We start from the raw sequence: 25909 nt of genomic DNA, 5'->3' as shown, positions 1-25909 counted from the left end.
TTCACCTGGATGTAAAACCTTTGAGATCCTGGACACAGCAAGGCAGTTTTGAAGGAGTAGGAGGATTCTGGAATGCAGTTTCCAGAATGGCACATAGCACTGTTTCTGCAGCTGATCTTCTGAGGAATTTTTTGTGGGAAGTCAAAAAACAAACAAACCCACAGTAACTGCTCAAATTGGACCTAAATTGAGCACAGATCAAAAATCTTGAATTTCTGCCTTTTTGTCTCTCTTCTGGCTCTTCTACTGAGTGAAAAATGCCAGCTGGCAAGAGATACGTGGCACTTTCTGAGATGTTGTTTCCTGGAGATGGGAATATTTTTAAGAGAGGTGGTAGGCAAGGCAGGACTTTGCTTCATCATACAGAGCCTCTGGTGTGATGTTGTTGGAGGACATTGCTTAGTTTTGCAGATCTAAACACAACTTTCTTCCTGTGTTCTGCAGAGCTTCCTGCAAAGGACATATTCCACCTATAAATCTCTGAGGAAGATGTCATGGTACAGATGCCAATTCATCCACATTTGGGCCTTAAGTCATTTCACAGCATCTTTAAATCTTGAGGCAAAACAAGGGAGACAGTAAAGCAATATGGCAGAATGTATTTCATCAAAATAACCAAATGTTGAAATAGCAAAAAGACAAAAAAGGAAATGGAGTGGTGAGAGGAGGAGACAGCTGCGTCAGTTGTTACTTTGCTGTGTAAACAATTTAAAGCAATTATAAATATGCTTCTGGTCACACTGTGTTGTAAATAGAAAGGTTTTTCATGCGCACTCTTCCTCTGCCTTCAGCTAAGCCCTGCTGTTGAGCCACAGGCTGTCCTGGCAGTTTGGTGAGCTGTGTTTGTGGAGCGGCGCGCTGATGCTCCAGTGGAGCCCGTGCAGATGCTCTGCTGTTGTGACCACTGGGGCAGGGCAGGTGCTGCCAAACTGGGTTCAGGCTGTGCCTCACACCTAGGCTTGGTGCCAGGCTGGAGCACAGCCCATCCTCTCAGTGCTCCCCTTGTGTCTTCCAAAATGCTGCCCAGGTTTGACCCATACCTGTGGTCTCTGACAGAATTGATCAGTTTAACTCAGATACCTGATGACATTTCAAGACAAGAAAACAAAGACATTTTCAAAGAAGAAAACAAAGCAACAAGACATTTCCCAAACAGCAAATCCAGGTGCCCCACCAGCATGGCCTGTCCTATGCTATGGCCCACTAGGGGACACTTTGATGGGGATGTTGCCCTGGTCCTTCTGCCTGCAGGTTCCTGTGGCACAGGGTCAGGCAGTGCCTCCCTGGTGCTGGGGAGGTGCTTCCTATGCACAGGGCACTGCCTGCTGCTGCTTCTCTCAGCTTCATGAGCTGAAACTCCCTGGCTCAGAGACCACTGCTTGCTGATGAGTATTCACAACTGGGTTTGGGTCTTTTTGGTGTGGTTCAACCTCTGATCTGCTGTGCCATAGACACCCATCATAACCTGCATGAGACATGGCAGAGTTTGCATAGGTCACAAATTCAAGGCATGGGGTTTAGGCAGAGTTTGGATTTGAAGTGTGGAAATGGTACAATGAAATAATTTAAACCACATTTTATTGCCTCAGTAATCAGAGAGGGTGTATGTGTTGACATGGAGTTTGCATGAAGCCTTCAAGCTTTCCTAACCATTTATAGTTTACACAGCTATATGTTAATCCACAGACAATCTATAGCTCTCAACAGGCTCATAGCAACCACAGATCAACAAATGATTTCCCTGGGCTCTCAGGCATACCACTGCCATTAGGTCCTCTGATTTTTAATTAAGAGGCAATGTCTCTAAACATCTTGAGGTAATTAAAGTGGTAATATCTTCTTTAAGATGCACTTGATAAAATAACAGGAATTCCCCTATGTGACTTAAAAATATATCTGCAACTTCATTACAAAAATTAGATTTACCAAATTTTTTTAGTATGGACTTAAAATGTAAAGTATGCTCACAGTTCTGCTGTAATTCTTGAATGTAATAGGAGAATTCCCTTTCCCACATTTTACAGTGTAACTCTTGATATAATGATTTTATTAACTTTTATTATGATTCTAATTAATATGCCATATTACAAATAGCTTCTTATTATCTCTTTGCCATTCATTATGCTTTCATGAGGAGATGATTTCTGTGATAATGTTATGACTCTTAAAAAAATATGCATGCTAACCTACATTTAGACTTTTTTTTGGGCTGAATTCTGACAGAAAGAACTAGCAACCAGAAAGAGAATAATTTGCATAAGCCTGCTTAAAATTGTTTGGTTTTGCTTCTGAATGCACTCATGTGGGCTGAGTTTTGTAAATAAGTGTGTGTCTGTGTGTGTATGAAATCTGTATCTGGAAATGTTGCAGCATGTTGCAGTGAACCACTGCATTTCAGAAGTTTTTAGAAAATAATATTATTCCAGGTGTTGCCTAGATACATATGGAAGCAAAAAATAACTGAAGAAAAATTTTAACAGATGTAATTACTTAAAGCAGTGGTTCAAGGAGAGATTTCCAATGTGGATGAAAGCTTATCATCAGCCAGCCTTGTTCTTATGTCCAAACTATCTCTAGACTTTAAAACTCTTTTGATTTCTCTGTAAAAACTATTGACTTCCCTCTCAAACAGCCAAACATACTTATAGAAGTATGTACCCATTATTTTTCTCTGTCCTTGGAAAATGCACCTCTGTCCTTATAATTTCTATGCCAATATGAGACATTATTTGCACTTCCTCTCAGCACAGGACTTGGCTTGGCTGCCCCTTGCTTTCTTTGTCTCTCCACTGACTTCATTCCTTCATTAAGTGTAAACCCTTGGTTTTCAGAACTCATCATAGTGTAATCCTAATTTTGAAATCTTGTATTTGCTGATAGGATATTTACTCCAAACTCCATCATGCCATTCTGCATGCTGAGCACTGGCTATTCTTTTTCATCTAAAGCTTCTTTTCCAAATTAGGAAGGCCTTAGAAAATTTTGGCTAAAAATGGCAAATGGAGCACTGGGACTGCTGCACATAGTGCTAGCCAGCACTGACATATTGATTTGTTCAAAGTGCATAATTTCTTGTCTTCTCTCTAAATTGCAGTGTTTTGGAAATCTGTTTGTGTACAGCACTTAGGATGGTGGGACCCTGGGCTGTGATTTCCCCTCACATTCATTAAAAGTCCACCAAAAGTCTACAAAAACATGTGATGCAAAAGATTAGATTTCTTGCAAAAGTATTAGATTTTTAAGACAAGATCTATGCCTGCCTGCTCCAAGAAGTTAATTACAATTTAACATTGGATCTGTATTGAAGAAAATGTGATATTTCAGGACTAACACAGCCACTATTAATCTTGTCTGGACGAACAGCACTTGACCATATGACACTTGAGTTGCTTCAGCTCCTATGATGCAGGAACATCTATGAGTGAGTCTTTACTGGACCTGCTGATTGTTTGTCTTGTTTGCATCCCTGAATGGGAATTTGAATGCACATGAGGGAATGTCTCTGCTAGTTCAGAGGTGAAATGATGGTTCTGAGAAGTGGTGAGACACACCTCACTTCTAATGATGATGCCACCATATCCCTCCCCACTGAAACAAGCTGTAATCAATCATGTTGCAGACTAACCTTCTAAGGAATGTGCCTTTCTGAAGATGTTTTTTGCTCTCTACCTAATTACAGCAAAATACAATATGAGCCTTTCGACTCTGAGCTTTCTGAGGTCAAAAGGAAAAAGAAAATAAACAAGAAAAGATTTTTTTTTTCTTTAAACATCTAAAATCCTGTCTTGTGAGATTAGGGGGTGAATCAAGATTTGAATAATATTATTATGGGAGAAGTCAAGCAAACAGAAAGATGACTCAAACCATTTACTGCCAGGACTATTTCTTAACACAGAGGAAAATCATATCTGGTTGCATATGGAATCCTCCCACAATGAACAGAGAGCCTGGCAACAGAAATAAAACTGCAAATACTCCAGCTTTTGCTGTTGAACTGTCCTCACAACTGAAGTGTAATGAGAAGACACCAGAAATTTGGACATTGAGGAGGAGAAATCATAGCTAAGCAATTCCATGGCTATTGCCTTCCTTATTGTCAAAAAAACAACCTGGTCATTAGAAAGGTAAAATTTTCTTTAATTCTTTCCTCCCCATTCAAGAACTTGCTTGAATTAAATCCAAAGCAGAGAGTGATCCAAACAGAGAGAGGGAAAATCCCTGCAGACATGTTCTCTCTGTAACCACGATGGGTTGTGCAGGGTAAGAACCTGTTCCCTCTGCTCCAGTGGGATACAGCAGGGCAGCCCTGCACCACCTCCCAAGGATCACCTGGTGGCTGCCACAGGAGCAGAGCCCAGCAGGGAGAGCAAAGAGTGCCTCTGGCTGGGCCTGTGCCCATGGGCTGAGCCTTGGATGAACAGCACTGATTGCCACTGATGGCTGTGAAAAAAATACACGGTTTTCATCTGCCCTAGAGCATGGTGCAACCAGGCAAATATTTATGTACTGAGCAAAGAACTGGGCTGCTGCTTGCTGAGTGTCTGAGGCACTGGTGTGTTTGTCCCACTGCCCCACACTTCTGGCTGCAGGACTCACCCACAGATTTAGGACTGGAACAGGATATGCAGTTCTGCAGGGCTGGAAGACATCCCTTTAATAAGAACTTGTAAGGAGATCAAAACAAGCACAGAAACCCAATTCCATCCTATATGTGTCAAAAATAAATTTACAGCTGGGAATACTCCCCAGGAGATATGTTTTTCCTGGCTTCTCCCTCACACTAGTGAAACACAGCCAGTGCTCAGTTCTGGACTTTGCAAACACTCATCATTGATAAACTGGATTGAAAAAGCCAAGTGTTTGTGTGGGCTTAGAAAAAAAATCATTATTTAATGACACTCAGACAAGTAAGTTTTTGGAGAGCAGTTCATGTGGCACCAGCTGTTCTGATTTAAAGGATCTTGGTACAGCATGTAATGAAACCATAGACCATGGTTTGGTCATCCTAAATAATGTGTATGTGCACAAACCTCCTTCAAAGTAAACCATACCCTTAAATCTCTCCCCAGTGATCAGACACAAATTATATTTGTTTTGACATACAACATTTTGCTCCACTTTGGAGAAGCCTATAATACTGCAATTGCTCCAAATTTTAAGCTCCTCTTTGACATGCTAAACATTGAGTTTGTTCAGTTTCCTGTTGTACCACACCTTTCTCTGGCTTTGAATTCAGTATTCTGGCTCCTTTCTGTCACTTTGTGCCCTGTAAGGAAAGCAGGAGTTTGGCATGTGGTTTCTGCAGGCACAGATGAATTCTCACACACAATACAGTTTCCATTTTCCAGGCAGGCTGGCATTTGGAGCTGGCTTTGCAGCATGAGAACTGGACAAGAATCAATTCTCTGATCATATTAAGGTTATAATGATCTTGCATTTTCTTACTCTTCTCATGACACTCCTGGGTCATTTAGAAAAATTTCAATTCTCTCCCAAATACAGCAGAGAGAAAGGCACTCACCTTCCCTCAGCTCTGTCTGGCCTAGGATGACAAAATCTCTCTTTACCCCTCCATTTTTGAAGGAGATGTTGCACACTTGGGTCAGCAAAACCAATCTGGTTTAAACTTATTTCAGATTATATCTGTTATATCTCTGCTCACCTAATTTACCAGTCCACCAATTACGCACAATTTAATAGAAGAGATTTTAAAATTATTTCCAGCTCACTGAGGAAAATAATAAGCAGTGGTAGGTCTAGGATTATCTTTAACAACATTCCTAAAGCACAGAGAATGATTTCTCCACTGATGGCTTCCTGAGTGTGTTTGCAGATAGACAGAATGCTGATTTTCTTCATCTCAGTGTCATGAGACACAAAATATGGTGTGTGAGAGGTAAATGTCTATGTTACATGTCACATATATGCAAAAATCAGAGTTTGGAAATACCTGGAATTAAATCAGGTGTGTCTGACAAACTATATTTTCTGTAAAATCTCTTATTGATATTTTTTGAATTGCTATATGGTATGTATTTTATTAACTTAATCCCCCTTCAGGTTTTCCATTAGTTTGTTTTTCATAGAATCAAGTTTGTCACTTTTCGTCCTTTTAAAATGTTGGTAGAACAGCTGACTCTAGCCTGGTGGAATTTCTTTGATAGTCTTAAATACAAGATAAATGAGTGTGCTTAGGCCAGTCAAGTCTTCACCATTTTGTTATATGGCTCTGCTGATTTTAGTGCTTACCATAGTATGTGTTGCTTAACAGCTTTCTGGGTTACTGAGGGATTGGAAAGTATTTCATCACATCCCAGTGATAAGAACACATAAATACAGTGCAGAACCACTTGTTGAATACTTCTGCTTCTTTATAAACCATTTTGTTATTGAAGCTCATATTTTTGCCATAGAAAATTATCTCTGTCTATACATTTTTGTTTTGATTCTTACATTTTACAAAAAAAAACCCGAAAGCACTGTATAAAGAGGTTTCATTCTCAGGCAATGGTTGGCCATTGCTTGTGGACACACTGCCCCAAAAGCCGTGTGGAGTGGTCAGGAGGTGGTAAGTGCAGGATATGCTCTACAGTACAGTGGCAGCATGGTGGCTTTCCTCCTGATGCCCTGGAAGCTGTCCTGGCCCGTGGATCACCTGTGGAAAGCATGAATCATGTCCCAGTCACAGCCACAGGACAAACTCCAGATCCATGTTGGTCCTTCCAGGTTGTTTTCTAACTCCTGGTTATCACTCCATGGCAAACATGCTGCCCTGCTGAAAAAATGGACATTATGAATTGAAGCATTTTTTCTATCCAAGAACATGTAATTTAAAAATATCCTTTGCTTAAAACAAAGACTAACAATGAATATTTTATAAGTTGACAAAAATAAGTATTTAGCAGAGCTCTGAGTAGAGAGAAGATGACAAGTGAAATGAGTTGGGAAGGGCAGGAGGATGGAAGAACATGGGCAGGTGAAGGCAGATAATGCCCAACAGTGCTGTGTCTTTGGAGACTGATGGAAAGCTCCGTAGGTGCTCTACACTAAGACTGACCAAACAAAAAATGTAAAAATGTGGAAATTGCCTTCAGGAAATACACTGGGAATTCTTCTAGCCATGCACTTACTAGTCTATTATGTGACAAATAATTATAAATTATGTGACACTGAAGAAACTCCTGATAGAGCTTGAATTTATTCAAGAGAGATTCATGCTGAGGCAATGCTGAACAATCACAACCAGGCTGCAAACATTTGAGAATAAAACAAGGCAAGGTAGTCAGCAGAACTGCTGTTCTCAGCATTTACCTCTCTCTTTGCCTTGAAAGGAACTGATGTGAAATGCTCTGCTGTATCTCATTAACCTGTGACTTGACTTTCTTGGAGAAGAGGGCAGCTTTGTGCTCGGGTAGCCAGTGCCAGTGCCAGTGCAGCCTGCTGGGATCCAGCTGACCCCACCTGGCTGCAGCGTGTGCCTCAGCTCAGACCATCACATGGATGCCTCATGCAGCAGCTCCCCTGGCCTGTGCTGCTCCTCAGGCCGCTGAACCGAGCTAAAATGATCTCACTGTGATCTCAGGCTAATGAGAAGGGGGAATAACAAACCCTTGAGGCCAGTGAAGGTGTGGTGCTAGCAGAGGACACCCTGTGATGTCCATATGGCTGGAACAGAGAGACAGACTGCTCATGCTGGTAGCATGGGCTGGTGTGACCTCAGCACTTGTGTTTGAAAACACATTAACTCAGTAAAGAAAATATATGAACAAAGGCAAACAGAAGAAGAACTTGCATCCCTGCAGAATGTGTGATAAATCATTAATTACAGTGGGAAGGAGGCTTTCAGACAAAAAGAGCAGCATATGAATCTACTCATTCCTGCACAAAACAAGCACTTCTGAATCCACATCCACAGAGGTAAAGCATGACACGGCTTCCACCTGACCCAGAAAGCACTCCTCCTGAAACTACCACTCCTGAGAAGGTGATGTGAAATATTCATGGATTTATCTTGCCACATCAGCAAGGGAGACCTGTGCATTCAGTGTTCTAGCACACGTAAACAATTTCAGTCTTTCTGTTAAAACCTTTTTGCTTTGAGTCACATCAGCACACAGAAGACATACCTGGTTTGAAATACCCTGGGCAGGTAGGTGGTCACAAAGCAGAACACTGCCACTCTCCAGGAGAGGAGCAGGGCACAGGGTCCTGGAGAAGCAGTTTTAAGGCTCTTCCAGGCCTATTTGGATTCAGCTCTCTGGTGCCTTCACGTGGCAGCTTAAAAGGATGGATCCCCGAGGCCAAATTATTTTGGACTGAAGCTATTTGACTGAATTTGACCGAGCTCCCCAACCAAGATAAAATGACACATCCAACTTTATTTGGCATTTGAAATGGGAGGGAAATGACTTCTCTGTTCTGCCAGAGGCCTCTTTTATTTAATGTTCTACAAAGAGGAAGAAACTGCATATAATAATGACATCTTGTGGTAGTTGTTGAATTATTGCCCTATGATTTAGTAGATAACCAGATGCCAAATTTCATGACATCTCTCTCTTTCCATGCTGCAGCTCTGCAAGTTCAAAGCTACAAATTCTCCTGCTCTGAGAAGCTGGACATAGAAGATCTCTGGAACCTTTGGCTGTTGACTTCAGAGGAAATTCATCTCATTTGATTACACAGATCTGGCTAAAAATACAGATCAGAAATTCATAGTCAAACCTGATCACAGTTACCCAGGTATTCATACAGGAAGTACTACTTTTGGTAATGTTGAGTGCAGAGTGGCTCTGGCCCACAGAATGAGCCTGCCTTTGCTGCACCATGGCTTTGTACTGGGTGTCAGAGTAAAGAGTGACAGACTTTGCTGCATCATGCAAATCCTGACAGCTGCTGAACACCTGCACTGAGCTTGCAAACAGCCCTGGTGAGCAGCCACCAGCACCCAGTGGCTGGGGATGCAGGATTTTTTAAAGAGTGAATGCCCAAGGCCTCACAGTGCTTGTACTTATTTCAGCTTTGGTGCTCAGGTCTGTAACTCCTGCTATCAACCAGGTACCCAACAGTCCCATGAGGCTCTAAGCTTACTGCAGGCTGTGACATTTCATATTTAGGGTCCATAACTGTGCTATTTTACTGAGTACCCCACTTTGCCTGCCCATAATCAGGTCCTTGCTGGTGCAGCCTCCGCTGTGCTGGCTCTAGTTGAAGTTAGGAGCTTTTCAGAACAAACAGCACTTTTTCCTGCCAGTTTGTACAGTCCCTATCATCAGAGAGAGGCACAGCTTGTATCAGGGAGTTTGGCTGTTGCCAGAATAGTCATAATAAAGAAGATTAGCAGGAAGGGCTTAGGGATATATTTTTACAGGATGTCTGTTTATCTTGTCATGTGCTTGGTGAGTATCCTTGTGGTTCACAAGGTCTCCAGGTCTCTGCTACTGTGACACACTTTTGCTGTGTTTTTTTTTTTTTTTTATTGGGATGAAGCTGGCTTAAGTTATATGCCAAACACCTTTGTGCTTTTTTCTGGGCTACCAAGGCCTCATAAACAGACTTACAGTTTATACACAAGATTTACACACAGCTGTTTCCCAGCTGTGGGGAAGGAGGCAAGAAAAGACTGAGTCACTTATGGAGAGCTCAGAGGTGATGGTGAAATCACACACATGTAGGACAGCAGAACAATGCTGCTGATCAGCATTGATAGTGCAGAATGGGGACTGACAGATCAATGCTACTACATTTAATGCAGCATGGCATCTCTTCTCCATTTGCCTTTTTCACTGCCAGAGTTCCTGGTGTTTACATTGGATACTGGGAATTACAAGCTCTGCCTCTTTCCTTCTGAGACACTTGTTGGATGCCCCATTGATATGGAAAACTCCTAAAGATAATCATGACACCCCATGACTCCATAACATCTAATGATAGGTGTTTAGCTGTATTGATCTATTTTTTTATTCCATAGGATGATGCCACCTATTGGACTTTATTAAAAGAGCCAAAACAGTTCAAAGAAAATGAACACTTTATACTGGGTTGTTTTTATCAGCAAAGAAGGTTAAACTTCCCTACAGTTCAATTGCAAGAAAAAGAGCCTCTATCAGGACATCCTGAGCTAAGGAACCTCATTAGAAAAGCAGAAAGAATAGAGGCAGAAAAACCACAGGCAACACTGACTATATCTGGTGAAGAAAAAGAAATTAAGGAAAAAAAAAAATACAGTTTAACAGGATAGCTTTTATCCATTTTTCCAATGGGACTATAAACAACAGCCATAGAATTTCAGACTTTTTCTTTGGCTTTTTTGTTTCTAAACTGAAGTGTGTTGAGGGTGATCATTTTTAATTGACCTTGAACTTGACGTGGTAAAATTATTAACATTCAAGTCTGCTCTGAGTCTGGCTAAGAAGTTATCTTTACTGAAAGAACATTCCTTTCAGCTCAAAGCTAACAGTGTGATTGATTCCAATTTCCCACTTCTGAGCTGAGACAACACAGGGCGTGGCACTAATAAGAGCCATCTTTCCACACTGCCACATTAGTGTTTGGTTCCTCAGAACTGGGGCAGCCAGCGAGCTCCCAGAGTCATCCTGTGCCCCCCAGGACAGACACCTGCCTCTGCTGACACTGAAACCATTGCTTCTCCTGACCTCTTCCCTTCTGGTCTTCTGAAAGGCAATACAGCTTGGTTCTCTGCAATCTGAGGACAGGGGAGTAGAGGGAAAGATGCTCTCCCAATGTTCTCTCACTATAATCACAGTCAGTACAGGTTTTGTCCAGACTGTCCTAATTTTTTTTTGCCTTTATCAGCTTATTCATAATCCCTGGTGGAAAATGTTGTTTTTTTTTTTTAATTACTTACCTTCTGTAATATGAAAATATCAACAAGAGAGTGATTGGAAAATCTTTTTAATATAAACTTTGCAAATCAATGATTAAAATAAATCTTCATTTTTTTAGATTTAATTAAGTAAATATGTATAGTGTGCAGATGTGCTGCTCTCGATCTTGTCATTATTATGTTAACAGTCCCTCAGATCAAGTTGGACTTGATTTCAAAGTTTTAAAATAACTTGGCACCTCCTGGTGAAAATCCCTTCAATTTTCATCATTCATATGGCCTCATTTCCTCCTGATGTGTGTCACAAGGTATCCATCTCAGGCCCATCCAGACTCTTAAAAGCTGTTTGGTTTACAATCTTGACCTCAGCCTGCCTATAACAGGTTTATTCATGCAAAATTCTGCCCACCAAGAAGGTCTGTTCAGAACTTTGTTGCCTTGAAGGATCTCTCCCCACATATTTTTGTATAACTGTAAAATAATAATAATAAAGGATTAATGCACAGAGAAGAAACAAAACATCTGCAAGATAAATTATAAGTTAACTTATTGGCTGAAATGAGATTTTAATTGAATTTCTAGATAACAAATGTGAATAATTATGTACAGGCAAGAACAAACAGAACAATAACCACAAAATTTCAAAGTACTGTAAACATCAGATTTCTGTGTAAATCATTTAGACCATCCTTGCATAAGAGCAGGAAACCAGAAATCTTTATTATCTCTGGTATTCAACTCGACAGGAGTTGTACTATCAAAGGTAGAAATTTGGAAACAAGATTAGATTAAGCCAATCTTTGTTCTGTCCAAACCTGAGGGCTGTGTCTGAAAGCACTCATGGACAGCTGCTGTTATCTTTGTTTGAACACACTTCTGGAAAGGAACAGAACTTCTTTCCCAGTGTGAAGTGTTTGATTTGAGCATAAGAAATTCTTCTCTCAAGAGCAGATTGCTTATTTGTCATTTTACTAATTTGTAATTTTTTTGCAGAAGGGTTAAAAAGAAGAAAATTTTGCAAAAGTAGAATTTTAACAATATTTGTTAATTCATAATTAACAAAAGCTTAAAACTTTAAATAACTTTATAGGAAAACCAGGAAAGAAAGAATATATTTTCAGCAGTAAGATAGAACAGTGTAACAAAATAATAATGTAGTATAAAAGTAGTCACTGAGGTAAAGTGAAATGCCATTTTTCTTCATCAAAAGATGCTCTGATCCTAAATATCTGGGATGACTTAAATAAATATTGAAATATATTTAATATTTAATATATTTTACCTTGATTACATGGGCTAATGTTAACTACTTATTCCATTCTAATTTTGATTAAATATTGTCTAACAAGTCTTAATTAATCCTGAAATAAATGTGGCAATACCTTCACAGACTTAGGCTGAGATTAAGATTCACTTTTATGGAGAAATAAAGATTCACTCTTATGAAGAAATTATCCACACCATCAAAAGTTCCATTTAAAGAGAATTTGAATTCTTCTTTATGGCTTAAAGCTGCCTATAAAAAAATTTGAAACCTTTTCTCAGCTCTAACTATGATCTGTGGCTTACAGTGCAAGGCACTCCACTGCAGCACAACACAATTTATCCTGAATTAAATTCTCCTTTTTGTTATCCTTGGATAATCTATTCTTTAAAATACTGTAATTTTTACTAAAATGTTTGCATTGGTTCTTAGAAGGTGCAAAGCAATCAATGAATAGAGGATTAAACATAGACAGCCAGGAGACAATGATCCTTAATAAGTATTTTGAGTGAGGGATTGGCAGCCTTTTGTGAATTTCAGTTGAAAATATTTACACAAGTTGAAAATCACAGACTTACAGGCAATTCAGAAAACCTTCCTGAATTTTATGGAACATGGGTTGAATAGCACTGATTAAAATTATTTTCTCAATGACTCAATGAATTTATAAAAAAGTAAGTACATAAGGAAGTGTTTAGATTTCTACATGCATTTCTCATATACTCCTAATATTAGTATCTAATATTAATAAGTCTCTATGGCTTCTGCATTTGCAAGAGCTAAGAGGTACCCAATGAAGAGCCAGCCAAATCCATCATGACAGCTTTATCAGCTACTGATAAGAAATCTCCAGGTGACTGCTAGAGAGGGGATACTATTCTAGGAATGGATCACTGTGTACTTGTACCATATTTTATATTTCTGCCTATAGCATCTGCTCACAACTTCTGCTAGGGACAGAAAAATGTGTTAAAATGGGCTTTTGGCCAACACAGATACTCTTAACATTCTAACAAACTATGTTCTTTTTCTGAAGAGTTACTTTTGGAGCTTCCCTCCCATGACCTCTTGCATTAATTTAACCCTCAAAAAAACCACATAGAATGGAAACAAAGTTTCCAGTGATGATTAAAGCCCTCTAGGAGACGGCTGGATAGGTAGAGCCAGCCTTTCCTGCCTCAGTTGTAGAGACTGCTAACAAAGTAATCTTTGTGTTAGGTCAGTTTAGAAACATCTGTTCTGCCCTCTGTATTGCTGGATCACCATGGGAACAAGGGGCAACTTCAGACAAGAATTTACACGAAACACTGAAATCCACGGAGTCTGATGCAGCATTCCTGTCAAACATCCTGGCAGGCTCCCCAGGCTCCAGGGATTGTCTGCAGCATCCATCCACACCAACCCAAATTACTGTGCTGTGACACTGGTCTCTGCAGAATAGTTATCCCACAGCTCAGCCCTGATGAGTAGGTTTGGCTCAGTAAGCAAGAATTTTGGTTCGCTGAGATTTTGGAATAAAGACAGATCTTGAAATATGTAAAAAAAAAAAAAAAAAAAAAAGGGAGAGACCGAGAGACCAGGAGCTGTTGTAGCCAACTCCATGGTGCACCCCTACACCCCGAGTCCTGCTTATAAATGTGGTTATGCCACCTCAGAAATGATATGGCAGAAGCAGAAAATACACAGAGAAGGAAAACAAGGTCTGTCAGAGGAATGAAAAGGCTCCCATAGATGGTAAATAGATATGGACTGGGACTAGGACGTATTTTCTAACAGCAATCATAATTAAATTGTAGAAATGATGGTGTGATGAAAACCAAACGACAGCTGAATTTGAAAATGGATGGGAGAAAATGGAGAATAGCTACATCTGTGGCTACTAAACAGAATGATACAAACAGAACCTGTGGCATAAGACATCTCTTAAACTGCCAACAGCTGAGACATCAGGAAAAGAACACCTCACTTTTTCATCTGTTTCCCAGTGTTCTCTTTGGCCATCCATCCCTGTCAGCCACAGAGTATTCTGTGAAGTGAATCCAGTATGGCCCTTCTTATGCTCTTAACTCTAACTTTGTGTAACTACACCAAAAAATTTCTCTCAGCCCTTTTTCATTTGAGTGCACAGATGCCCACAACAGCAAACTACAGCAATAAAAGTCTCCCATTGAAGCGTATCTCCACTAAATGAAAAAGTTCATCTTCTGCTGACATCAATTTAACTCTGGTAGTATTTTCCACTGAAAAATTGTCTTTCTTTTCTTTTGTACTTGTGAAATGTCTTGAATATGTTAAGGCTAATTACAGGCAATAATCTTCTTTATGAATAAAGTTACAAATTTTACAATGGGTTTTCTTACCTCTCCACTTGCTTTACCAATGGCAGAATTGAGAATGAAGTCTGAAGGAGCAAAGGCATCAACCAGGGCAACTGCATCATCTTTCAACTGTTTAAAACCAAAAGAGACACATTTGACAACTTCTGCAGTTGTCTATGGCTGAACTACAGAGCAGTATAAAAATTACTTTCATAAAGTACCAGCTTTGATAATTTAAGAGAAATCCACAATTAGTAGCCTAGATTTATTTCAATTTCTTTCACTCCCAGGGTAACTGCCAAAAAAGACTGTATTTCAAATGTTTTCCTCCTTTACATAGGGGGTTTTAAACACATTTTAACCAATATGGTGTTGTTTACACATATAAACACATTTCATATTGGACTTTAAAAATATAATGACCAGATTCTTCTTTGAAGTTTTGCTGACCTGCAAAGAATATGTTGCAGTTTGGAAAGCTTTAGTGTTAAGAAAAAAACCCCACAAACTCACTCAGAAATGAAATAAAAAGAACTGCACTGAAATATTTCACTGGCTTTCCAATGAAGATTGCAAGGCCACAAATGCTATGGTGTTCTTTGATAGGACATATTGTTTTCCATTTATTGAAATAAAATTAAGACTAGATTCAGGGTGAGTGAGTTGCTAAACTTTACAGAAAATTATTCAGAAACCATGCTAACTTACCCCATGAAGTACAGAATAATCTGATGACTGTAAGCTATGTATCTCATTTTTAGTGTTTATATACTCTATATTTAATCACAATAAACAGGCTTACCCTGTAACAGAGCTTCAGAATAGCGTCCTGAATAAATTTCCCAGGTTGTTCCCCCGAAGCATAGCCACCTTAAAAATATTCACAGAGAAGCTTATACTAGTTAAGATTACATTGCTAAAAACTTTTTGCCAAGTTCATGAGTTCAGTAGTCAAGAGTAAGTAACTGCACCTCTGTAATTGAACTGACAGTCTTTCATTAATGAGCTGACTACAGAACTCTTAATCTAAGCTATGCAGAGCCTTTTGCAGAATGAGCTGCACTACAGCATCTTGCTGCCTATCCCTCATCCTGTCACACAAGCACTGGATCACAGCAAAATCTCTTATCTCTCCATCATCTCTGAGGTAAGAGAGAGACTTTCGGGTTAATTTTTCACTGCAGATTCCTGCTCCTGAAAATTTGGTCAGGAATGATTGTTCTGTATTAAACAAGCAGTAAGAAAATGCTGTAACATAAATCATCACTAGGATTCTCTGCCCTGTCCAGGGAATATTTTTTGTACTTTTTATAAAAGTGACATGCACAGCACATTCAGGGAGCTGACCTCACCTTGGTAGAGCACAGCCAGGTGTTTACTCAAGGACCAGAGCCCATAGAGAGCACTGAGATGCCTCAGCACTGGCTGCAGAGCTGCTGGGACGCTGGGATCGTGGCTGTAGTCGTGGAAGCGCTGCAAGGCTGTCTGCTCAATGAAAGCCAGAGCCAGAGACCGACAGTAGTACACCTGAGGAGACAGGGCAGAAAAACACTGAGGAGCAAAACACAAAGAACCAGCCCTCAGCCTGTGCAGAATGGCATTGGTGAAGTTAGTGGAGTTCTGCTGATTCAGTGTGATGATCTAGTTGGAGAAATTCTAACAGTAGGAGAAAACACTTTCCACAATGTCTGTGCAAAGGTTAGCTATGGAACGTCTCACGAAATGCCTATTAGAGGTAAGATTGATGCCTATTACCAGTTTAATTTGGCAGTTTCAGCCAGGCTTTATGGGATCAAGAAGTTACATGAGAGAGAAGACAATGTAAAATCAGGTCTGCTGATTTTAGGATTGTTAAGAAACCTACGTGAATCTAAGAAGAAAAAGGTAGGCTTATATTTATTTAATATGATCCAGAGTTTTATAAAGAGGATACAAATCTTCCCATTGAAAAATTATTAAAGTCCCTTCAAATAATAAACAAAAATCTGATCATGTCAGCATGAGTGGATTCTGTAGATGGAGTGCAATAGATTGCAGTATGTTTTGAAGGAACTATTCAACTAGTCCTTCCCAACTATCTGATGAGAAAGACAAGTCACCAGTTACTGTTAATGCAAAGTACATAACCTTAAGTGATTGTATGTACTTACACAGGAACACTTCTTTCACTTATATACTTCAGCTTTGCTATATGTGCTGCCATGGAATAGATTACTGACTGACAACATTCTAACCGGTGAACAGCAGGGGAATATGATGCCATTTCTGTCCTGGCTGACTTGCTGCAATGATGTAACTCATGATTGTTTAAAGTCTGTTTTGTTAAGGTTTAGGTGTTTAATTTTTTCCATGTAGAATCAGTTGATTAGTTTTAATTATTTTCTTTTAAATACTTGCAATACCCTTGAATTTAGATCCACTGCAGGCTGTAAAGAAAGCATATTCCAAAGATCACTGTCTCTCTCAACAGCAGCTGCCCAGTGGCACACTTATGTCCAAGCTCAAAAACATTTATAAATTATTATTTACAGCAAAATACACATCCTCTAGTCTCTGCAGCTTTAGGGAGGACTGACCCCTTACTAGATGTATTTTTGAGATATGCTAATTCCCTAGTCAGAATGAAATGCATCTTAACATCCCAAATGAAACATTAATAATTATTTTCCTATTGTTCTCCCCTATAATTCTATTTTCCTCTTTCCCATTGCTTACACTTCTCTACTGTTTCTATCAAGCTGAGCCCAAACCAAAATAACCTAGGGATAGGCTAGGAATCTCTTCCAGATCCCCCATCGCATGAACAAATATTTTGTATTAGTCAACCACTGGGCTGACAGAAAAGTGTTGCTTCATGCCCAGAAAGTTTTAAATCTAATATATACATGTCTTCAAAGCATAGCTTGTAAATAATTTTCAAATGTTTTTGAGGCATGACATTTAAAATAAAAAGTCCTGCTGTCCTGAGAATGAATTGTAGGTAGAAAAGAAAAACTAATGACCTAAAGCATACCAACACCTATCCCAAAAGCAGTTGTGTGCCTGAACCTCTTTGAATTTTAAATATAATAGATAAGAAAATCTTCATACTTCTGAGCTCACCATTCTAATGCACTGGCCCAAACACCAGCTTCACCAAAACCTGGCTAACTGACAGGCAATCAGCCTGGAGTTTCTGGAAATTCCCAGTCTGGATTTGACCCTGAAGAATTTCTCTATAAGCTGCTTCTAGGGTAAAAGCAGGAAAGATTTTTCTCCCCCCTATTAGTGGTTTCACACAGATCATCCCCTGTTGAAGCTGGGCTGGGACTTTCTAGGTGCAGAGTTGAATGTTGACTATTCCTTCCTGCTGTTTTTTAGCTTTGCAGATAAAGTAAACGACACCAACCATCTTCAGGGAACTGACCTTTCTCAGCAACAAATGACAAGTGCTCATTCCTTGGATGTGAGCCAATTTTTCTCATGGAGGTAGTAGAGGAATCTGGTGAGCTTGGGGATAAATACTGAAATTTGGAGTTAAGCCATTACTAGCTGTTAAAACTCTCTGGTAAGAGAGTGGATCTGCTATATGTAAATTGTCAATGTTTCCTTTTCAGGTTCCAATGCTGTCAGTCTGGTATCTTTCATGAGTACTTTGCACTATAGGAATTAGAGATGAAAAAGACCTATTAGGTCATCTAGTTTACCTACCTGCCAGAGCAAGATTCTTTCCTACACTATGTATTTGGCCACAACTGCAGATGGAGAAGTAATAATCACATGCTGCAGTGTATTTAATACTAACAGATTTAGTCTTCAGAAGTTGTGCTACCAAAATTGCAGACATCACACAGCACACGCCTGCAACTTTTCTGAAGGGAAATATATCCTGAATATATCCTGGAAGATTTCTACTGATGGTAACTGTCCTCATGCTATCACGTTCTGTGCAATGCACATGGTCAGGTATTAAGTTTTATAAGTATTAAGTATTAGTTATGGTTCAGGAAATTGTACTTTATGGCAGAAGATGATAAAACTAACAGAAACTGAAAGACTTGGATGAAAAGAAATGAATAAAATAAGAAGGATTATTAAGTATTACCTGACAGTTGTTTTTTGCCTCAAAATCACTTTGTCCAGCCTGCTTCTCCTTATTCATTTTTAGGTCACTTTCTCGGAGCAGGTAGCAAACCAACCATTTATAAGCTGCTAAAGGAACTATGAAAAAGAAAAAAGCAAAATTTTTAACATTCACAGTTATGATGCAAAAAGTCACATGAAAATTCTATTGCCAGCCCCAGATTTTGTTACTTGAGATGAAAAGTCAAACCATCAATTAATCAATCCATTGACATGTCACTTTTTCCATTAATGTAGATACAATAAATATCTGGGGACAACAGTCAGATTGTGAAGGTACAGTTGAAGACATAATCATGTCTGGCTATACACTACTTCAAACTGATCCCAAGCTGGAAGACAAGGTGTATCCACAGCTCAGTTTACACTTCTTACTTAAATAAATTTTTTTTGCTGCTTTTTTTTTCCCCATATGAAGACTTAGGCCTGCAAGGTACAAAGTCTCTTCTGAGAATACAAGAACAGAAGACACTCCACAATTACAGGAAGCATGTGACTTGCAACACTGTTTTCACTGGTGGCTGAATGTAATCATATTTAAATGACTAGCTTTGTACATAATTGTGTCATATTTCTAAGAGCAGCCTAGAACTATTAAGGTAAAAAGTTATTCAGCATTAGGTCCTTGCATGAATCCAGCTTATTTCTTAGCTGAAGATTTCATGTAGAGGATACCTTATGGCATAGGGAGTGTTCACATGCTGCCTAAATTAAGGCATTTAGATTAACAGTCCAGTTTGTAACAGAATGGATCAAGAAACAGATTCAGACATTTTTAACCTACTGGTTCAGTAGGTATTGCATGAGAGGAGAGAACATGTGCTGTTGCTCTCTTATTAGGTTTTGGTATTCTTTTTAACTTTTGTGTCCAAGGGCCAATCTGGGCTCAGTGATACACAAATGGGAAGAGCATCTCATGTCATACTTGACTTGATTATAGCAGAGTAAATCAGGAAAACTACAGGAAACTCTTTTTCCACCATTACTAATTTTTCACTACACAACAAAAAGCACCTGTCAAAAGCAGATGAACTTCATGACTTTTCAACATGCTTGTAAATCCCTTGTATGGTTTTCTAAAATAAGCTATTTTAGTGATAGAAGATAGTGGCAATCAATCCCCTTAGAACCAGAAAACAGCAATAAAGTAGTGAAAAACCCTAACTCAGAGATGCTATTTTAAGGGAACAAAAGAGAAAAAATAATATCTGATGTTATCCTCCATTCCAGAAATTAATTTGGGGGAAATAGAATGTATTTTGAAATGCAAACTATGTTCTTAGTAAATAAAAATGCATGTAATACACGAAATGTCTGCAAATATGACAAATATCTAATAAGCAGCAGAGGTTAAATCTCAAATCTCTGGATCCTTTCCATTGGAAAGGAATTTAAAGTTCTAGAATCAGTCTAATAACAGCAGAAGCCTACCTGAGGAGTCCATGCAATCTTCAACACTAATGGCTGTGAATTTCCAGCCAAGAATATGATGGTAGTCTTGCAAAAAGTTTATTGTTCCCAAAGGGGATTCAAAAGGAGCTTTATCTGAAATACCAGAGAAAATAAAAATGATTTATGAGAAAAGAAATCAGACTTTTTGGAACTAAAAGCCTATTACAAAGCCATGCATACACTTGACAGGCCAAATGCAATTAGACCATAATACTTATTTTATTATGGCCTGGTCCAGCCAAAAGAGGACTGGTAGACAAGTGTGGAAAAACCTGACATCACTGCCTGTAATTATTCTCCATAAGATTCAACTCCAAGTGCTGAGCTCTCCAGCTCTGTAAGATGCTAGTGAAACTCACTGCTGGAAAACTGAAACAAAATCTAGAGAACTCCAAGATGTGGTGATGGACATTGCTACCAAGTCAGGTGATATGAACTGTTCCAAGTACAATAAACAGACTTATGATGACTTTACCAATACAGAGTCACAGAATCATAGAATGGTTTGGGCTGGAAGGAACCTCAACATCATCTTGTTCTAACCCTCCCATCCTGGACAAGGGCACTAGATCAGGCTGCTCCAAGCCCTATCCAGCCTGGCCTTGAGCAGTTCCAGGGATGGGGCATCCACAACTGCTCTAATCAACTTGTGCCAGTGTCTCATCACCCTTGCAGAGAAGAATTTCTTCCTAACATCTAATCTGAATCTCTCATCTTCTAGTTTAAAACCAAAGGCCATGATTCTCTGCCCATGTAGATAGACAGCTCTTCAGACCAGGATGCAGTGCTGAGGTAATTCAGTTGAACTAAACTGCACTTCTCAGGGAGTAAGATATGGCTTAACCTGATTAGGGATGGCAAAACATCTAGTTAGCTGCTGCAAGACAGGAGAAAGAATATTTCTTGCAGCAAATATTTCTGTATTGTGAATGTACCATATGATGGGAGTCTGAAGCACATCATTTATGTTCCACAAAATTATTAAATGACTGTAAATTGCTTTCAGTATGAAAATACCTCCTAATTCCATTAGCCACACACTGTTAGGTGCACTAAGATTCCACAATGAAAACATACCTCTTATGCAATTCATCCAGCTCATTAAGTAGTTGCTGGTTTGCTGAAGCAGGACATTGTTATCTCCCTCATATGTGCAGTTTGGATCATTGTCATTTCGGATTTCACCCAGACGATTCACTTAAGAACAAGTGCACAGTTCAGTATATTGCAATATATTAGTAGAAGCTAAGAGAGATTAAATAATTATTCTGTGACAAATTCTGTCTATTCTCGTAAGTAAAACTACTGTTACAAACAGATGAGCTTGAAAATTCACTGATTACCTTGTACAGTAAAGATTTTAGAAAAGTGCTGCATTAAACTTACAAGAGAAATTTTCATCTATAAAGTCTGCATCTTTAGATTTGAAACTGAGACTGAATTACTTGTACAGTATGTCTAAATGCTGGTGCAGATCCTGTATGGGTTTAGGGGTTTTTTTTATGACTTCAGGTATGAAATAACATTTAAAAATATGTATATGAGGATAAAATACTTTCTAAACACATTGCTAAAATTCAGAAATCACAGCACAACAGCAGTCAAAGAACACATCAAAATAACCATTCTCTTTCTGATCAGTGCATGCAGTGTCTGTAACTTACTGGCAAGGTAACCATGCCCTCCACAAGCTTCTCGGCACTCCTGGGCTGCCTGCTGAGCAGTCCAAGATGCCAGTGATTTGCTGGCAGCAGATAAAGCATGAATCTCACGTCCCAAATCAGCCTTTGTGAAAAACAAATTATAAATGAGGAATAACTTTCATAGAAATTAAGCTGGTGACCAGCTAAAGCCATAGATACAGGTACTGCTTTATAATGAACAATAACTGGCAATACAGACATAAAAGTCTCTGAGATCTATGTAAGTGCAAAGCATATTCTTTGGTGACACAGAAAAACCCTGCCACAACTGAGGAACCTTCAGCACCAACTTTCCTACATGAGACAGCAATAATTTGTGTCAGGTAATGGGCACATGGGTGCATCTTAGCGCAGCTGTACCAGCAGGCACAGCATTGAGTGAGTTAATTCACCACCTGCCAAGCTTTCCCTCCCAAACATGGAGAAGCAGGTGGTGGAGGGCAGCCTGTCCAGAAAAAGCTTCTATTCCCTCTGTGACATAAGCAGTATCTCTCTCCCTAGCCAGCAATAGGATAGTTATAAAGTTTATTGCCTTACACAGTTCCCACTGATCTTTTAAGCATCAGTTTTGCAAAGAGGAGGAAAATTTTTATGTACACCCTCAGAGACTCCAGAGAATCATAGTGGCCTGAATTTACACTAACTCTGTTGACCTTCTTTTGAAAATGCATTTGGAATTCTGGTTTCTGGACACAGGGGCTTGATACAACCAAAGCTTATTTAAGAGCACCTCCCTGATTGATGTTGTTTGTTTTAAGATCTCCTGTAGAACAAAAGGAATTCATAAGAAGTACATTCTTAAAAATTTTAACAGCAAGATTCTTTCCTATCATGACTTTTTCCTGATAGCCACTGTTTCCCCTAAGATTAGTGACTGCACTGCAGACATCCAGAGACGAAGTATCAGGTAAAAACCCGATATCAAACCCGAGTCAAATAGATTCTTCTGTGTTTTGTGGAAAGAGGAGAAATTAAAATACTCTACACTACCATTAGTACAAATTATTTAGTGAGCTTTAGCTGAAAAAAGCTTGAGGACTTAAGAAAGACTAGAGCAATACACAGCAGTACGTAGGCCTTAAAATGTTTTATTGCCAAAAATTATAAAAATATATAAAATTTATATGCTGTAAAAACACAATACTGCAGTTAATTTGATAAGAATCAGTCCTTGCACAGAGACTCATAGATTAAACTATTTCCTCTGTAAAGGGATGACTTCCAGTGGGCTGACTGTGGATGAAAAATTCAGTACTAAGGCTCAGAAGTCAACTTTTTTCACTAAAAATATTTATTTTAATGCATGAATTTGAATTTCAAACTCAAGCCTGTGCAGAGTTTGAATCAGAGAGTCTGTGCAGGAATTAAGATATTTTCAGAAATTTTCACTTTGATATATGCTCCCTGTATAATCATTTACAACAGTTATAAGCAGAATTTACAATATCATAATATATTTATGATAAAAAATTCTGCAAGAGAACACAACCTTCAATCCCACAGAAATCAATAAAATGTTAATCACTCCATCAAAACTAATCTGAATGCTTTTCTAATGCAACTTCAAGCAGTACTTTAAATGCCCTATATTTCTGACACATTGCTCTATCATTCCTGATCACAAGAAAGCATAAGACTTCTAAATCGGTCTTCCATTGAACAATTCCCAGATTATTATAGTAAGAACTCAGTGAAGAGGAAATATGTAAACATCTCACCTGTCTCTGATTCCTGTCCTTTGCCAAAACACCTGCAAAAAACTCTATAAAGTTCCCAAACAGGGACTTTGAGAAATAATCTAAGGCATATGCAGCAGCCAGATAAGGTAAAAGACGCCATTGCTGGAAAAAAAAAAAAAGAATTAAATTGATTTGATTACAAATTGATATATGTTTTTAATAGTTATTATATTGAACCAACTCGTTAATTTTTACTGTGTTCTAAATGGAAATCTGCTTAATAGAGAAGAGAACAACAACCACCTAAAATATAATCTAATTACATTTAATTATGTTATAGGTGGTTATTGTTCTCTTTATACAAGTTATATTGTTTTAGTTCTCACATTTCATGAATTTGAGAAGCATTCTTTTAAACCAGGGAAAAAGTTCACTGAAGCTTTGGGGACCAAAGACATACTTTTGCCATGTGTTTATATAATGTCTGGCATGTCAGGGTCAGTCATGATCCATAAGTTTCCTCAGTACAAACATACAGAGGTTGTAATCATTTCATGGGGCTCATGAAGGAAAAGAAAAGCTGCTTGAAAGTCTTTGCTGTAAAGGAAGAAGGGAATGAGAGTTTCAGCAAGCGGAACACACAGAACAAGCCAAAACTGGGAGAAACTGAGAGACTCAAAGAACAGTGGAAAGCAGACCCTGGCTTTTCCAGAAATAGTGGAAGGAAGGCACCTTCCACCAGTTTTCAGAAATTCAAAGAAATGTTTCAACATTGCAAGATAAGTGTCGACCTGGAAAAAGGCGCCCACACTGCAAGGACCAACTGGGCAGGTTTGTTTTCACTATTTTTTATATAATAACTTCTGTCATTCAGCAGATCTGAGTTTTCCCAGTTATTCTACATACAGTTGTTTTATTTTTTTCAGAGCAAAAAGTGTTTCTCATTAGCATCAACTGCAGGTAAACCTTGGTTATAATCTCTTAAATTACTATTAGCTTGAGAGTTTTCCACAATGAATGTTATTGAGTTCTATACTTTTAAAGCATACAGGCTACAAATGAGAAACAGCATAGAAACAAAGGAGGCACAGATATTTTGAAACAAATGCTACTTTCTACTTTCTACATCTGCAGTACTTTTGCATGTGTATGTAAGACAGCCTTTCTCTTACAAGGTTACTATTTTAGAAGACAAATGCTTCCAGCTACTTCAGAGAAAACATGAATTTTTTTTTGGTTTTGCTCTTCCAGAGCTTGTTCTAAAAGCCTGGTCATGCCAGGAGAAGGTTTTGAGCTGGAATGAACCCCCACAGCTGTACTGGAATGATGCTTCAGGTGACACAGAGACAACTTTAATTTCACTAACTTCAGAGTCCGTACTGTGATCTGCAGTAGCTCTGAATGTGAGTCTCATTACATAGAAGTCTGTAGATAGAATTCCAAAGTGTTTACCTGTGTTTGGTATTCAAGGACAGGTATTTCTTCATCCTCAGTGGGTCCAAACTGACGGCGAGCTGCTGAGAAGCGGATGGCTATTGCCAAGGCAAGCTTTAAGTTGGTTGTGGAAAGTCCTGTGATCATAATTCTGCCACTGGACAAGGATCCCAGAGCTGCACTGAAACGTTCTTTAACCTCCTGAATGAATAGAAGGCACAGAATGAATGCTGAGGCTAACATTTCATTTTACCCCCACAAAGATGAAACTTGGTAGCATGAGAAGACGCAATTTTGTCAATTTTGTCTCCTGACTCGTTCAGATGAGGCATTCAGGTGAGACTCAGAATAGTCTTGCCTGAACACAGTCAAACTCTAAACTCTTTGGGATCAGTGGGGTCATGCAGAAACCACAAAGTTCAGTAAGGTCAGCAAGGTGAGTTGAGACATCTCTGAAATTCAATTAAAAAAACAACATTCATACCTCATGTGAAATTGCCAACAGCCTTCTTAAGTTCAGGTCTTCCTAACATAAGAGGCCCATTGCACAGTTTCTCAACCTACTTATACCTTTGTATATTTAATGAAACAAGATCTTGTTTCATACCTTGATAGAACTTGAGTACTTCCCCTCAGCTGTGACATCTCCAGCTATATTCAGGATGTTTTCTTTTGGTATCCTGACATTGTGGAACATGGCAAATCTGTTTAAACAAATACACAAACAGTATAAAAATCTATGTCTACATAGTCTGAGGTGTTTGTATTACAGAAAAAAGGTCACAAGAAAGAGGGGATTGAAAAATTATCTCAGGCATATCAGTGAACTGAAAACAGAGCCCATCAGGCCAAATAGGGAATTTTAGGGAAGTATGCCTGGGACAAAAAAGACTTTCAGACTCAGAGCAGTACAATAAATTCAAGAAGAGAAATTATTTGTTATAACTCTTCTGATTTTTGATCTTTTGTTTTAAAAAGATGATGATTACAAAACCAACAAAACCCCCTTCATTGACTGTAGGAGACCATTTCAGCAGCTTTGTAAGGAAAGAAGTAAAAAAGAATGGAAGGATAAGTAATGTATTCTGGTTGAG

General features: G+C 38.8%; 1 protein-coding gene across 4 annotated transcripts in view; it reads right to left on the bottom strand.

Moving 5' to 3' along the window:
* Positions 1–3852: 3852 nt before the first annotated feature.
* The window catches only part of ACOX3 (acyl-CoA oxidase 3, pristanoyl), a 38818-nt gene continuing 16761 nt past the window's right edge, over positions 3853–25909 (bottom strand). For 3 of the 4 annotated variants that reach the window (XM_063157538.1, XM_063157537.1, XM_063157541.1), the window contains 11 exons: positions 25423–25519; positions 24834–25016; positions 23421–23543; positions 21664–21784; positions 21077–21196; positions 19979–20092; positions 18510–18625; positions 15778–15952; positions 15228–15295; positions 14468–14554; positions 10896–11314 (listed from right to left, as the gene is read on the bottom strand). In XM_063157538.1, the coding sequence (XP_063013608.1) occupies positions 11195–11314; positions 14468–14554; positions 15228–15295; positions 15778–15952; positions 18510–18625; positions 19979–20092; positions 21077–21196; positions 21664–21784; positions 23421–23543; positions 24834–25016; positions 25423–25519 (1324 nt within the window). In that variant the 3' untranslated portion in view covers positions 10896–11194. Of the gene's footprint in view, positions 6773–10895; positions 11315–14467; positions 14555–15227; positions 15296–15777; positions 15953–18509; positions 18626–19978; positions 20093–21076; positions 21197–21663; positions 21785–23420; positions 23544–24833; positions 25017–25422; positions 25520–25909 lie in introns of those variants that run through there. The other variant, XM_063157539.1, reaches the window with a different exon arrangement.

This window comes from Melospiza melodia, chromosome 5 (genome assembly GCF_035770615.1).
Source record: "Melospiza melodia melodia isolate bMelMel2 chromosome 5, bMelMel2.pri, whole genome shotgun sequence".
NCBI lineage: Eukaryota > Metazoa > Chordata > Aves > Passeriformes > Passerellidae > Melospiza > Melospiza melodia.
Note: the sequence above shows the minus strand (reverse complement) of the source record. Positions and strands in the feature narration are given on the sequence as shown.